The 12,757-nt window shown below is 39.5% G+C and overlaps 1 protein-coding gene across 4 annotated transcripts in view; it reads right to left on the bottom strand.

Annotated features, from left to right (window-relative positions):
* Positions 1–12,757, bottom strand: part of ENPP2 (ectonucleotide pyrophosphatase/phosphodiesterase 2) — a 99,354-nt gene that overhangs the window by 58,760 nt on the left and 27,837 nt on the right. For all 4 annotated transcript variants that reach the window (XM_037048443.1, XM_037048442.1, XM_037048444.1 and 1 more), the window contains exons 3-4: positions 5,733–5,888; positions 1,633–1,758 (exon numbers count right to left, since the gene is read on the bottom strand). In XM_037048443.1, the coding sequence (XP_036904338.1) occupies positions 1,633–1,758; positions 5,733–5,888 (282 nt within the window). The remainder of the gene's footprint in view (positions 1–1,632; positions 1,759–5,732; positions 5,889–12,757) is intronic.

A 12,757-nucleotide genomic window follows, 5' to 3' on the forward strand; every position in this document is an offset into this window, starting at 1 on the left:
AATAAAAAATTGAATTAAAAAATGAAAATGGGAGAATTTTTTTCCTGAAAGTTTGGGCCAAAAACATGGATGTGTATTATACATGGCAAAATACAAAACCTTAAATTGTTGTAAAACATACAAAAATCATGAGTCTTAAATATAAGTCACATCTGTGGCCAAGACTTGAATGAAATTGCTCTTGTGTAGATAGCATTGGAAACCTCCCTTGTCAACAGAAATGGTCCTGAAAATGGGAAGCTTTACCCCGCATGTAATAACCCAGGGGGCACACGTGGGCCTCACAAAAGTCCTGAAAGTAGAATTTTAAACCAAAAAATAATCCAATGTTTAATGACTTAATGGTCAAGGACAACTAGGACCTTTTCTTTATTTTCTCATCCAACAGCCTTTGTGGCCTCTTGGTACAGTTACTGCACAGGGAAATAAAAGGGAAGAGGAAACATATTCTCAATCAAAGTTATGCGTTATCCACAGTGACTACGATTGGTTGGATAGGGGAAATTTTCCAAACTTAAGAGTAATGGAACACCCTCTTGCCAAAGCCGAACACTATGCATGGTTTAGAAATGATACGCTTTTTCCCTAAAACCTTTTGTTTAACTTTTATTTTTTTAATTTTAAAATTTTCAATTGCAGTTGGCATACTATACCATATTAGCTTCGGGTGTGCAACCCAGTGATTAGACATTTACATAATCTATGAAGTGACTATCCCAGGAAGTCTAGTGCCTGTCTCATGACACCCAGAGTTATTACAATGCTATTGACTATATTCTCTACGCTCCACGGAAGCTCTTCTTCAATGTTCTATGCCACAGCTAGGAAGAAGGACTTCAGTTAGACACTAAAAAGTGATTGGCAAACTTTTCATAAAGATTCTTCCCATTAACATTTATAAATAGGTACCACCATGGTGACTGAAACTCCTTTGAAGACAGAATCTGCATCTTTTACATTTTTGGTAGCCCACTGACTAGTATTTATTATCAGAATAAACCCATCACATTCTTTTTTTTTAAACCATCATGTTCTACAATCAAGCATCCAAAGTCAGTGTGCACACACGTATGGCTTTGGGGTGGGTAGGACAAGAGCCATTGGTGCTCCATCCTCAAGCTGCTGCTAGTTCTTCAGCTTACAGCAGTCAGGACCCCTGGCCTCAAGGGAAGGGACTTGGATTTACTTCCCAGAGCCTGCAGTAGGGCAGCCCAAGCCAAAACTACTTGAAGACTGCATTCTTGCTCACTTCTCTTCCTCACCAACTCTTCCCTCACTCTCTTACACAGTTTCCTCACCAAGTATCCCCTCAGTACATTCCAGGTATGGAATTCCTCTCTCAGGTTCTGCTTCTAGGAAACCAGACCTGAGACCAAGACAGGCACTTAAGAAATCTCTTCCTTCCAGTGGCTCTGTCTCAGTATAGAATTTGGGGGTGTTCTCTAGTTATTTCAGGTCAGGGACATTCAGGGAAGCAAAACTAAGAAAGAAGCATGAGAAATCTAAAGGCACATCTCGCTGCCTCCTCCCAACCCCTTATCCACAGGGTTATATCCCCAATATGTAGGATGTCTTGGAGCATCTCCAGTTTCTGTTCTCTTACAGCTCAAGACACTCCAGGGAAACAGGTACCTTTGCAAACCACTTGGTAGTTGGTGCAGCAGTCTCCCCTGGCCAAGCAGTCCTCTGAGCAGTGACATGCATTGTCTTCATTTCTGACTTCTCCGCATCTGTCCTTCGTACACTCCCAGCCGCCAGCTGAAGTCGGCACAAGAAAACACTTTCACTGCTTCGCACAAACCAAATGAAAGAGGCCACGATGGCTTACGAAGGTTGCCAACAAAAAGAGCCGAAAATCCCACATCGTTTAATCTGCTTGTGGAAATGAGGGTTGGCCTGAAGCCCAGACGATATTTGGAGGACTTACAAATAGAATGAATGCCTAATTTTTAAGTCAGAGTACAAAGCCAAACACAATGGCGCTCCTTCGGGAAAAATGGAACTCTTACTGACGGTGAACTGCCCTCAAAGACCCAATGAAATGCATGGTATCTGAGGTTCGTGATCAGGGCATTTACCACTGTAGGCTTGGTCACTATAGCTCGCTCTTTCACTCTCCAAAGTAGCTTTGCTTCACTTAAGTCGGCTTGATTTAAAAATAAATGATTGTGCAACTAAATGGCCTCGACCTACTATAAGATGCACCTGGAGGTTAAAGTCCTGAACAGATAAAAAGATTTTTAAATGGATGTTAGAAACATTCATAGTTTCAATCATTGACCAAATGGGGCCCTACCTACGCTGAAGTCAGAGTCCCCACGTTCGAAGACGCCCGTGGACAATATGGATTTCTGTCTGAGCAGACTCCACTGAGAGCTCACAGCCCCACTCTCCCAAGAGGACAGAAAAGTAATATTTTTTTTTAAAGAGCATTTTTTTTCCTCTGCCTTTTTTGCCCATGAGACTCTGTTCCAAGGTGGGAAAACATGCCCTATTCACCCTTCTATCTCCAGTGCCCGAGACCGTACCTAGCACGTGCTCGGTATTCCATGAACATTTATTGCATCTAATTGAAGATTACCATGAAAATAAAGTATGACCCTTTAAATTCAGGACTGTCACGCTGAGAAACTTTATAGTGAATTCATTTATTCAATAAATCCTTCTATTATGTTTTCCATGGTCCAGATGCTGGGGACGTTGTGAAGAACAGGAAGAACACAAGCCTGCCTTCCTGGAGCTTCTGTTCCCATTGGGATCAACAGACTATAAGCAAGGAAGTAAGGAAACAAGATGAGGTTGGCTTGTGCTGAATGCAGCTGTGGAAAGAACAGGACGCCATGGGCAGAGAGCGACGGGGTGGGGTGGGGCTGCTACTTGAGGTAGAATGGTGAAGAAAGCCTTCTCTGAGCTGCAGGACACTTCAAGTCATTAGCTCTTAAACTATATCATAAGTGGAAGGCAACGATTTTAGAAAGCAATGCTGTTCCTTACGAATATTCTACTAAGATATACTATTACTAGGTGAAGGAGCAGGTAAAGAGATATCTGTTGCCATTCTAGAAAATCATGCCACTACTGTTTCGTTTCCATTCTTTTATTTATTTACCTATTTTTCATTTTCTTCATTGTATGTTTTCCATTACCATGTGTCCCCCTTTGACACTCTCCCACCACATTCACCCCTCTGTCCTTCCTGTCCCTGTCCATTTCCTTTCTTTCAGACCTACCTGTGCATCCTGATTCCACTCTGATTCCAGTCTCCTACCTTCACTGCCTCCTCTTCCCAAGCAGATTAAATGCTTGGCATTGCTTCATCCAGACCTTCTATCCCAAACAGCCATTTTGCCCTGGTTTCTTTGACTGATAGAGACCATGGGTTTCCCCCCCCACTTCAGGGATAATTTGACCCACCAGCATACTTTTATCCCTCCTCTAATTCCATAAGAAAATCACTTTGCTTAACAAAGAGCATCATTATTCATAAGTTAGATTTATCGAGGAACTACTGACTTCAGATAAGAATGAAATTTTTAAAAACTCAGAGTTCAGAGTGAACTATGAGCAAGGTATGAATCAATCAATTGCATAATTTTCAAAGAAAACAATGGAATAAACACAAAAAGCGTTTAACCTTATTGGATAGTAAGAATGCTACCTATCAGACCAGAAAAAGGCTTTAACATGGGGATATAAATTTTTTAAGTGAGAGTTGCTAAAAAGACAGTAGTGAAAAGCTCTTGTTCCCTTTGAAAAATACATAAACTTTGAGAGTACAATTTTGTAATATATTTTTAATTTTTTAAATATATGTACATTTTGACCCCAAAATCCAACTTATAGGAATTCATTTTAAGAAAAATAGACAAAAATATAAATATGCATGAATAATGTTCATTGAGACATTAATAATAGCAAAAAGAGGGGGAATATAAGTGCTGATCAATGACTCAGTGAGGTAGGTTGTAGCTGTTCAGTGGAATACTATATCAGCATTCAAAGGATGATGTATATAGAGATATATAAATACAGACACATCTTCACAAGGCTCTACTCACATGTGTGCTCACATTACTCCCATGTGTAAATACACGTACACACATACATTCTAAACACACACACAAAGTAGTCAGAGTTTACACTGAAACATTGATTGTGCTTATTTCAGAGGGTGCCTGTATCAGCAAAGTAAAATCATAAAGACTGTTTTCTTTAACTTTTTGCTGTGATTTGACATTTGATTCTTCTACATTTGGCATATGTTATCCTTGTGCACAGGAAATAAATGACTTTAAAAATGTTACTGTTGTCCATATTTATTAAACCTGGGAAGAAAGACATGAGCTACATTCAAAGAAAGTTAAGGCAGAGCCCAGAGATTCATTAAACTTTGCAAGGAGCTCAGCAATCAGAAATCCCAAAGGCTGGGACGACGTGTCAGGGACAAGGTGCTCAAGGTAGAGTGGAAACGTCAACTAGTTAGTTCCTCAGTGCCAAGCAAACACAGACCACTGGCTTGAAATAATGTCGTAGAGCCAAAGGACTCTGCTGGAACATCTGTTCCATCCATATATTCAGTTTACAAGGTTCTCAGCATTTAAATTTGCTGACTCATAACTAAGGAAACTGAGAGGAGTTCCAAAGGAAAACAACCTCCCCCAAAAAGGGGGCCAAATGTTTGGAAAATGTATTGTGCAAAACATGACCCAATAAAACTTCCCTTATTTAGGGGGAAACAAACAAATCAGAACTAGAAAAAAAGTTGATGTCAGTTTTCACATAATTAAGGGATATTTCCTTAGTACAGAAGAATAACGTCTCTGTTTCTTTTTAATGATATCATTAGAAAGAGCAGAGTGACATCAATGATAATAGAGGTGAATTTTTGAAAGAATCATCTTATCATAAAAGTCCAAAAGCAAGTAATAGCTTGTCCATGGAGCCGAGGAGTCTCTACACCCTGTGGTCCAAAGCCCCCCGGTTGACTGACAACTTTCTCTGAGAGTCTGAATGCCATGTTGCCCAGAGGCGTGGTGGGTAGCCTGCAGGGCATCTTCAAAGTTCTGCATAAAGTGTTGGGCTTTGCAAACAGAGCTCGCAGAATGGCAAATGTCTCCCAAGGTGCTTCTCCTCAGCTGGTGTGCATTCACTCAAAAGTCTATATATTCTACTGACTGCTCTAGTCTAGAAGAAATATCTGAAAAGTCGGGAAGAGATTTGAGTGCTACTCTGAGCATGGGCTCCCACATAGAATTCCAGAGCAATTTGTCACTTGCACAGAGAAGGGGGAACAGCATCAGGGTAGAACAATAATCACTATACGATATGACAAAATAAACAAATGCTAGAAACTGTGCAAAACAAATAGATACCAAAAAAAGGAAACCAACTCTTTGAGAATGTGCACAACTTCAGTCTATGTGACCTAGAAGTGAAAGTGAGAACTGACAGCAAAAGAAAGAAACAATGAAGATTAAAAAAAAAAGAAGCTTGGCCACAAGTATTTCCAAAACCAGGACATGACTATAGCCGCAAAGAACCTTCTTCTGGTGGGCCTTGTGGGAAGTAACAGTTACACCAGGTGCACTTATTATACAGTTGACAATCATTCAAGAAGCGAAACCAAAACCTACAGTTTGGTTCGGACAAAGCAGGATGTCTGTACCAGGGGGTACAACAGCTGGGGGTTGTAAGCCACCGAACGGAGGCTAGAGGACTCAAAAGCTGCATACCTGTCTTCAGACAGAGCTCATCGAAGTCATGGCAGCAACTGCTGTAGCTCTTACACAGGTTGTCACAGCGACAATCAGGAGGCCCAACTTCTTGAAGTTCAAAGCACCGGCCCTTACAAGATCCAGAGGTGTTGGTCCAGGGGGAGTCTGATAAGACTGCAAGATACAAAAGACAACGGCAGTGGGACTGGGAAGTGGGTCGTGTCACCATGGGGTGGGGAGCGTGTCACGGGAAGCAGTACAGTTCGGTGACACAGCCACAGTCTGGCTGAGCAGCCCGATGCCATCACCTGCTGGCCATGGTCCCTCAGAAGGCTGTTGAATCTCCTTGTGCCAGTTTCCTCATCTGTGAAGTGAGGGGACTCATAACAGTCACTCGGGGTTGTAACGAAAATCAAATGAAACAATCCGTGCAGGACACTTAGCAGGTGGTCAGACAGACAGAAAGTGTGACAAGTGTTGGCTGTTGGTTTTATTGCCTTTTACAATTACGACTACGAATCTGTGTGGGTTAGTGTCTCTGTGATACCAGTGATGTCGGGAGAAGAGAACCTCAATACATGTACTGAGAAACGAGAGTGCCTTTCCCTATGTTAACAGGCATAGCTTTTCATAAGGAAAGTTGAGCCTAAACCTTCTGAGAACAGTCTGACCATGTGGGATTGGAACAGAGACTTTTAAAATCTCTCGCAGCCATAAAATCTACACCTGTAACTAGAGTTGCACAAACATGAATTTGACAATCTTGGCTTGTCCAAAGAAAATCCTCATTCAATATTGTCATATGATGATTCTTTAGCTAGAAATCTTAAGAACCAACTAAAGTGGGGGGAGAAGTGAGAAAAATTCCACAAATTTGTAATGTACAGGCAATGTAAGTTCAAAAATTAAATGGAAGTTTAATTCATAATAGCACCTAAAATATAAACTATCTAGGTATAAATATAACAGGACCTGTGTAAAACCTACATGAAGAACACATTAAAACTTTACACAAAGATATTTTAAAAGACTTAACTAAATGGAAAGACATACCATCCTGAATGTAAAAATATCCATATTATAAAAATATCAGTTCTTTCTAAATAAACCTAAAGATTGCATGCATTCACAAGAAGATTACTTGAAACTTGGGAGAATATCAAAAGTTTATCAAAAATAAATATATGAAAATAGAGAAAACTAAAAAGGGAGAGTAATTTGGTGAAGACCTAGATAGTAAAATATATTCTGAAGTTAATTAAGATAATTTGCTACTAGAAAATAAATAGATCAGTGCTGGGGTGGGGACAAGAAACAGGACCAAATATATGAGAATTACTTTTACAATGAAGGTAACATTGTAATGTGTTCACTTTTTAAAATTACAATTTACATTCAATATTATTTTGGATTAGGAAAGTAACATCTTAAATGAAAGGAAGAATGAAAACTTAATCAGTACATGAAGGTTTAGTCAGTGAGTAGTGCTGGAATAACTAGCTGTCTGGAAAAAATAAAACTGGCTCTTCATTCTCACTTACAAAATAATCACTTTCTGATGAACAGAGCTTATAAGCAGTGTCGTATCTGTTGCTAGATAAAAAAATGTTGGAAAATATCACACAATTTAGAAATATCTTTCACTTTTTAAAACGCATATGAATCTTTCACTCAGAAATTCCATGACTAGGAATTTATCTCTTGTATATATTTGCAAAAATTTGTCAGGGTATATATATATATATACAAGAAAGAATAGTGCTAGCCATAAATGGAATATTGCCCATCCCTTAAAAAAAATGAGCAGATCCATGTGGGCTACCATGAAAAGATCTACAAAATATACGAACAAGTGTTTTTAAAGATTAAAGTACAAAACAGTGTTAAAATAGTACATAGTATCTGTAACAGGGATAAAAAAGATAATAAGCAAAAAGATAAATCACAAATATCCTAATAAATGTTATTTGTGACATGAAACTTATAATTTGGTTTCCTTATTTACATGTTTATACTTTTTATGATCAGCACGCATTACTTTTAAAATCAAGAAAATGCAGGGGCACAGGGGAGAGCAGATGCTAAGTGACATTTCTGGGTTTATCAAAGCCATGTATCTGAACATCCTGTTCATCCTTTGCTCCCCTGTCCTCTTTGAAGTCAGAAGCACCCATTTTAGCCTTTACGGCATCAGATCATTTGACTGAAGCAAACAGATTCGCTGGACCCTGAGATGAGAAACACTTTTGCATGGTTGATTCCGGGATGTTGAAACTGCACATACAAAACCACGTCAGTTCAGTTTAGGAAATAATGTCAGGTTTCCAAAGCAATGCCTTCCTTCCGGTTCATAAGCCACACTTTTCTATTGACTTAGGCCAACCTGTCAACAGCACACGCTGGACCAGAAGAAACTGGAGGGGAGGGAGAAGGGGAATTGAGATGTGAAAAAAAGGAAGGAAGTCTTTATAGTAAAAATAAAGATAAGAAAAATGCTTATCATTGAGTTATTTCTTTAAGTTTACTCCTTAGAAGTCCAACAGAAGACTAATAAATTCCCATGAGCTCCATACATAAATATGTTTAGCTATGCTTATAGCTGAGATTATGTGAATAAATCTCAAAATACTGTGTGTGCAGTTGTTGACTTGGCCTATCTCGTCTTTATGGTATCCCGGAATATGTTTGAAATTCTCCTCCACTTATGTCCTTTGCTTCCCCCTCCTCTAATCTCTTCACTATCTCTTTCTTTGCTTTCACAATCCCTATATGAATTCTTAGCCATTTTTAACCTTTCTTCCATCTATCAATGCGATGTTTTCCATTTTCTTAATCACTCTTTCATTGTCCCTCACTTTGTTCTTGAAAATAATTAAAGCTCATGCAATAGCTGACTCCATTGAATTATAATTCTCCTTCCCAACCCTTAAACTGAAGGCAGCTTTGTTACGAAAGAGTGACCCTTACGGTCATATTGCCAAGATGTGTCTCCTAAAAAGCACTGTACTCAAGACTGGGCTGCCACAGCCTCCAGATCAAATTCCCAGGTGTGAATCAGGGATACAGATGTCAAAATTCCTTCTTGGCTGACGTGGATTCAGACGACAAAGGTGGGAAGGGAAGGGGGAAGATGGATTGGGCCATGTATCTCCTCGACTCCAATAATTCCAAGACTTGGACCAGAACATGTTCCCACATTTGCCGACCCTCTCCGAAGTACAAAGGGCAGGGAAAGGAGGCATGGAACCTGGGTGGCATTCAGGATACCTCCCAGCTCTAGAATTTAACATGTCTTATGCCTCTTCTAGAGTGTATGATTCACTCTTCCTGGCCATACTTTCTTGTGTTGAAGTTGACGTTTTTTCTTGGTATTTGTGACTTCATACCCTAGTAAGCAGCACTCACATATCAGCCTGATTCCTAAATACACCCCTTTCCAGAAATACCCATCCCTGCCAGCATTGCTGGTCTCCCCTCTTCGAGGTCACTGGGCCAGATTTCATAGAGCATTTTTTAAATAAATGGGTCTACCTGGGAAGTTCACAAACACCGGTGCTTCCCATGTATCTATAAATACGACATCCACATATAGAAAAACCTTATATACTAGAACAAAGCAGGTCTCTATAAACTCCAGTTTCAAGAATTAAAAATGTAAATATAACTTCTAAACCACTCCAGTAGCATTTGTGATGGTAGTCAACAGTGTAAGTCTGAATAATCTGCAAACCTGCCGCCAGACAGCGAAACACTGTCTTATTTAAATCTCAGGTATTATCAAAGGGATAAGACAAAAAATTTAAAACTGGCCTTCGAACATTAATTGAAGAGAAATGAAACATATCATTATATACTTAATGCCCTATATTGTCATCAGCATTGATACGGCATTCTGTTTCCAAGAATCTTTTCCAATAGAGAGGCAACATTATCCCCATTTTTCCGGTTGGAAAATCAGATCTCTGGGCCTAACTTGAGCTACCAAAGGCCTGGCTGAAATTTTAGATCATCTGGCTATAACTACAGTAGTATTTCTGTGAAATTTTTTCCATAGGTTCCAAATTATTTCAGATATTCTTTTTAAGACATGATTTTAAAAGATCTATTTACCTTATTGTTGATTCGGGAATCTATGTTGAGCACTATTGGAGACTGAAATTTCTATTTATACAAACAAGATAGAGGATTTGGTATCGTTTTATGATAAATGAAAAATCACTACCCCCAAGCCCCATGTAATAAAGCACTGAAAAATCCATGCCCTCCTTAGATTCAAGCTCAGATCACCTCAGTCAGTTGACTGGAACATCCTGATGTGTGCAGTAAGTTTAACGTAAAGTCCAATGACATCCTGAGATGGTTTTCCTTGCAGAGCAGGGCTGATATTTCTGCCAGCTTTGCAGCTTCCTGAATGTTACTAGCCCATCTTTTAAATAGCTTTTCATTTTCACTGTAAAACGAGATTCCTAAAGTTATCCAATGGGCACGAACCATCGCGTTCCTGTTATCATTGTCTGGTTTCTCTATGCTTCACAAAGAAAAGCTTTGCTCATCACATTGAGAAATTCACTTCACATTTACGGCCATGAATTCCATTCACATTTGTATACTTTGAAACTTTCAAGCCACTAAAAATGATAATAAACTGAACTGCACTTTCAAGTTGATTAGCTAGACATTAATAAACTTACAAATTTCCCTTCATCTTTCAAGTATTAAGTTACTTATATATCAGAGGACATCCGAATGCCCCCCTGGAGACTGAAAGAGTGTCTAGCACAAATGTTAGTAAAATAGACCATACCATGATAAACACATGTGCATGTGCATGAACATAGGTACACACACACATATACACAGATAAAGTCTCTTGCAGCCTTAAAGGTGGATCAAGTTGGCTGCTTCAGATGCACGTATGGGACAAAGACATCAAACTAAATTGTACTTATTACTTATATTTTCTTTAGAAATTTATTTCTGCTATCTCATTTACCTGATTGCCCGTCATATTTACCCAACAGAATTATAACTAGCTCGGGTCACTTCAGATCTTCTACTAAATCTATTGATCTTTCATGATCTGGTAGAAGACATCTTATTCCACCGTTACTTCTAATAGATCACTAGGTCCCAACAATAAATCCAGCGGACAAGTGTGCTGGTTAATTAATTATAACAGTGTGTTTGCACTGCCAGAGCCTAACACCCCAGTCCATAGTACAGCAGCGAGGGGCTGCGTGGGTGTGGAATGCTCCCAACTATTGTTGAGAACTCTGAAGACCTACATTTACCAGATAACAACCTGCACGCTTTTGAATGGGAGGTCTTGCTCTGATCAGGCAGTCTGAAGCTGGCCACATATTAATGCCCTTTTCATAGAAGAAATTTATGTTCTCTGTTGTTGAACACAGGTGTAACTGCCTTTCTTCCTAGTATCTTGTTCTTATATGTACAGAGAAGTTCACCCAGTGTTTTCTGATGTGAAATCTTGGCTGACAGAATAACCAGCCACACACGTTATTTGAGGGAGGCCCTTCCTAGGTACATATTACGTTTAACAAGACAAAAAATGTTTAAAGTCTCTGCACTGTTTTCACCCAGTTGCCAAAGTATAGCTCTGGTCTTGCCTAAAGAGCAGGCAAGCTACGTTAATAGAAAAGTTAAAAATAAAAAGTGTGCTGGCGTACAAAATTCCTAAAACACAAACTTAAGTGGCAATGTATTCCAAGACTAAGCTTCCTATAGGTAGAATGTTCACTAATAAGTTACTTTAGAAGATTCCACATGGGCCTAAAATAATACGTGATTTAATTAAACGATCAAAAAGCAAATATTTTGCAGTACACTTAAGATCCCTTAGGTTTATTTACTATATTATAGATTATCTTATTTTTCAAGAAGTTACATTACTTTATTAGTTCTTATACCTATTTCTTATAACTTATGGAAGCAATGTATTATACACAAAATATATTCAAGGTTTAATAAATGTGGTCTACACTTTTCAAGTTCTCCAGTAGAGTCTAAGCACACAAAATCAGAGGCAATGAAACAGAGTAGGTAGGACCGGGGGCTTTTTTTTAATCCAGTAGAAAAACTGGAAATCATCCAAGCCTGCTCCTCATTGTACCGCTAAGGAAACAGACTTCGCAAGTGACTTGCCCAGGACCACACAGCAAGTCACATGAATTCAGGATGCCAGGTCCAAGACGTTCATGACTGGTTTCCAAAAAATAAAAAGTGGACTGTGAAAATAATGAGTGGCTGGATTTTATGCATTCATTAAGAAAACAGCTTTTAAATAGCAGTTTCAGCCAACGCGATACATTACACAAAACAGGAAAAAGTTCCTTTGAGGGTGTGTTGGAGAGAACCAGCAGGGCTGTCCAGCTGCTGGCTGGCTCACAGGGCCGTGCTAAGGGTCGGATCCCCTCCCGGTCTCCGCAGTTACAGTTGGTGTGAATGGGAGTTGTACTTGTCTGGAGCAAGTAAAAGCGGTCTTTGAAGAGAGCATTTGTTACCAATAAAAATGGGATTCTCCAGCCTGGATCCACTCTCCTTTTCCAACAGAAGACAACTCATTTGTGTCCGTTTGGTTCCCAGGGGGTGCAGTTTTTATGATTTGTTTTCTCCCTTTTCACCCCCACCACATCCCACTTACTCAATGACTTCTCGTATAATTCTGGCACGACACAAAAGGAATTCCCTTGATGTGAAGAAGACAGTACTCCGATATATGTATCATAACTTGGTTCATAAAAGCTCACACACTGGCTACACGGAGACAGGTGATAGTCTCCGGGCAGTCAGGGCAAGAAACACAGAGAAATACAACATTCTTGGGGAGGCAGACAAGCATGCTGAGATGCCAGGGAAAGTCCAGAAAATATTGCCCCCTAGAGTCCCCATTACTTAATATGTAATTTTTATTTATAAAACCATCAGCAGCTCCAATTTCCAGGAAATTAACCAACTCATTACTTAAGACCGGGTCAGTTAAGCCCCCTCCATCTGCACAAGGAGCTCCTTTATAAGAATCCCCA

The sequence above is a fragment of the Sturnira hondurensis genome, unplaced genomic scaffold, assembly GCF_014824575.4.
Source record: "Sturnira hondurensis isolate 20B ecotype Veracruz unplaced genomic scaffold, ASM1482457v3 Scaffold0006413, whole genome shotgun sequence".
In the NCBI taxonomy this organism is placed as follows: Eukaryota; Metazoa; Chordata; class Mammalia; order Chiroptera; family Phyllostomidae; genus Sturnira; species Sturnira hondurensis.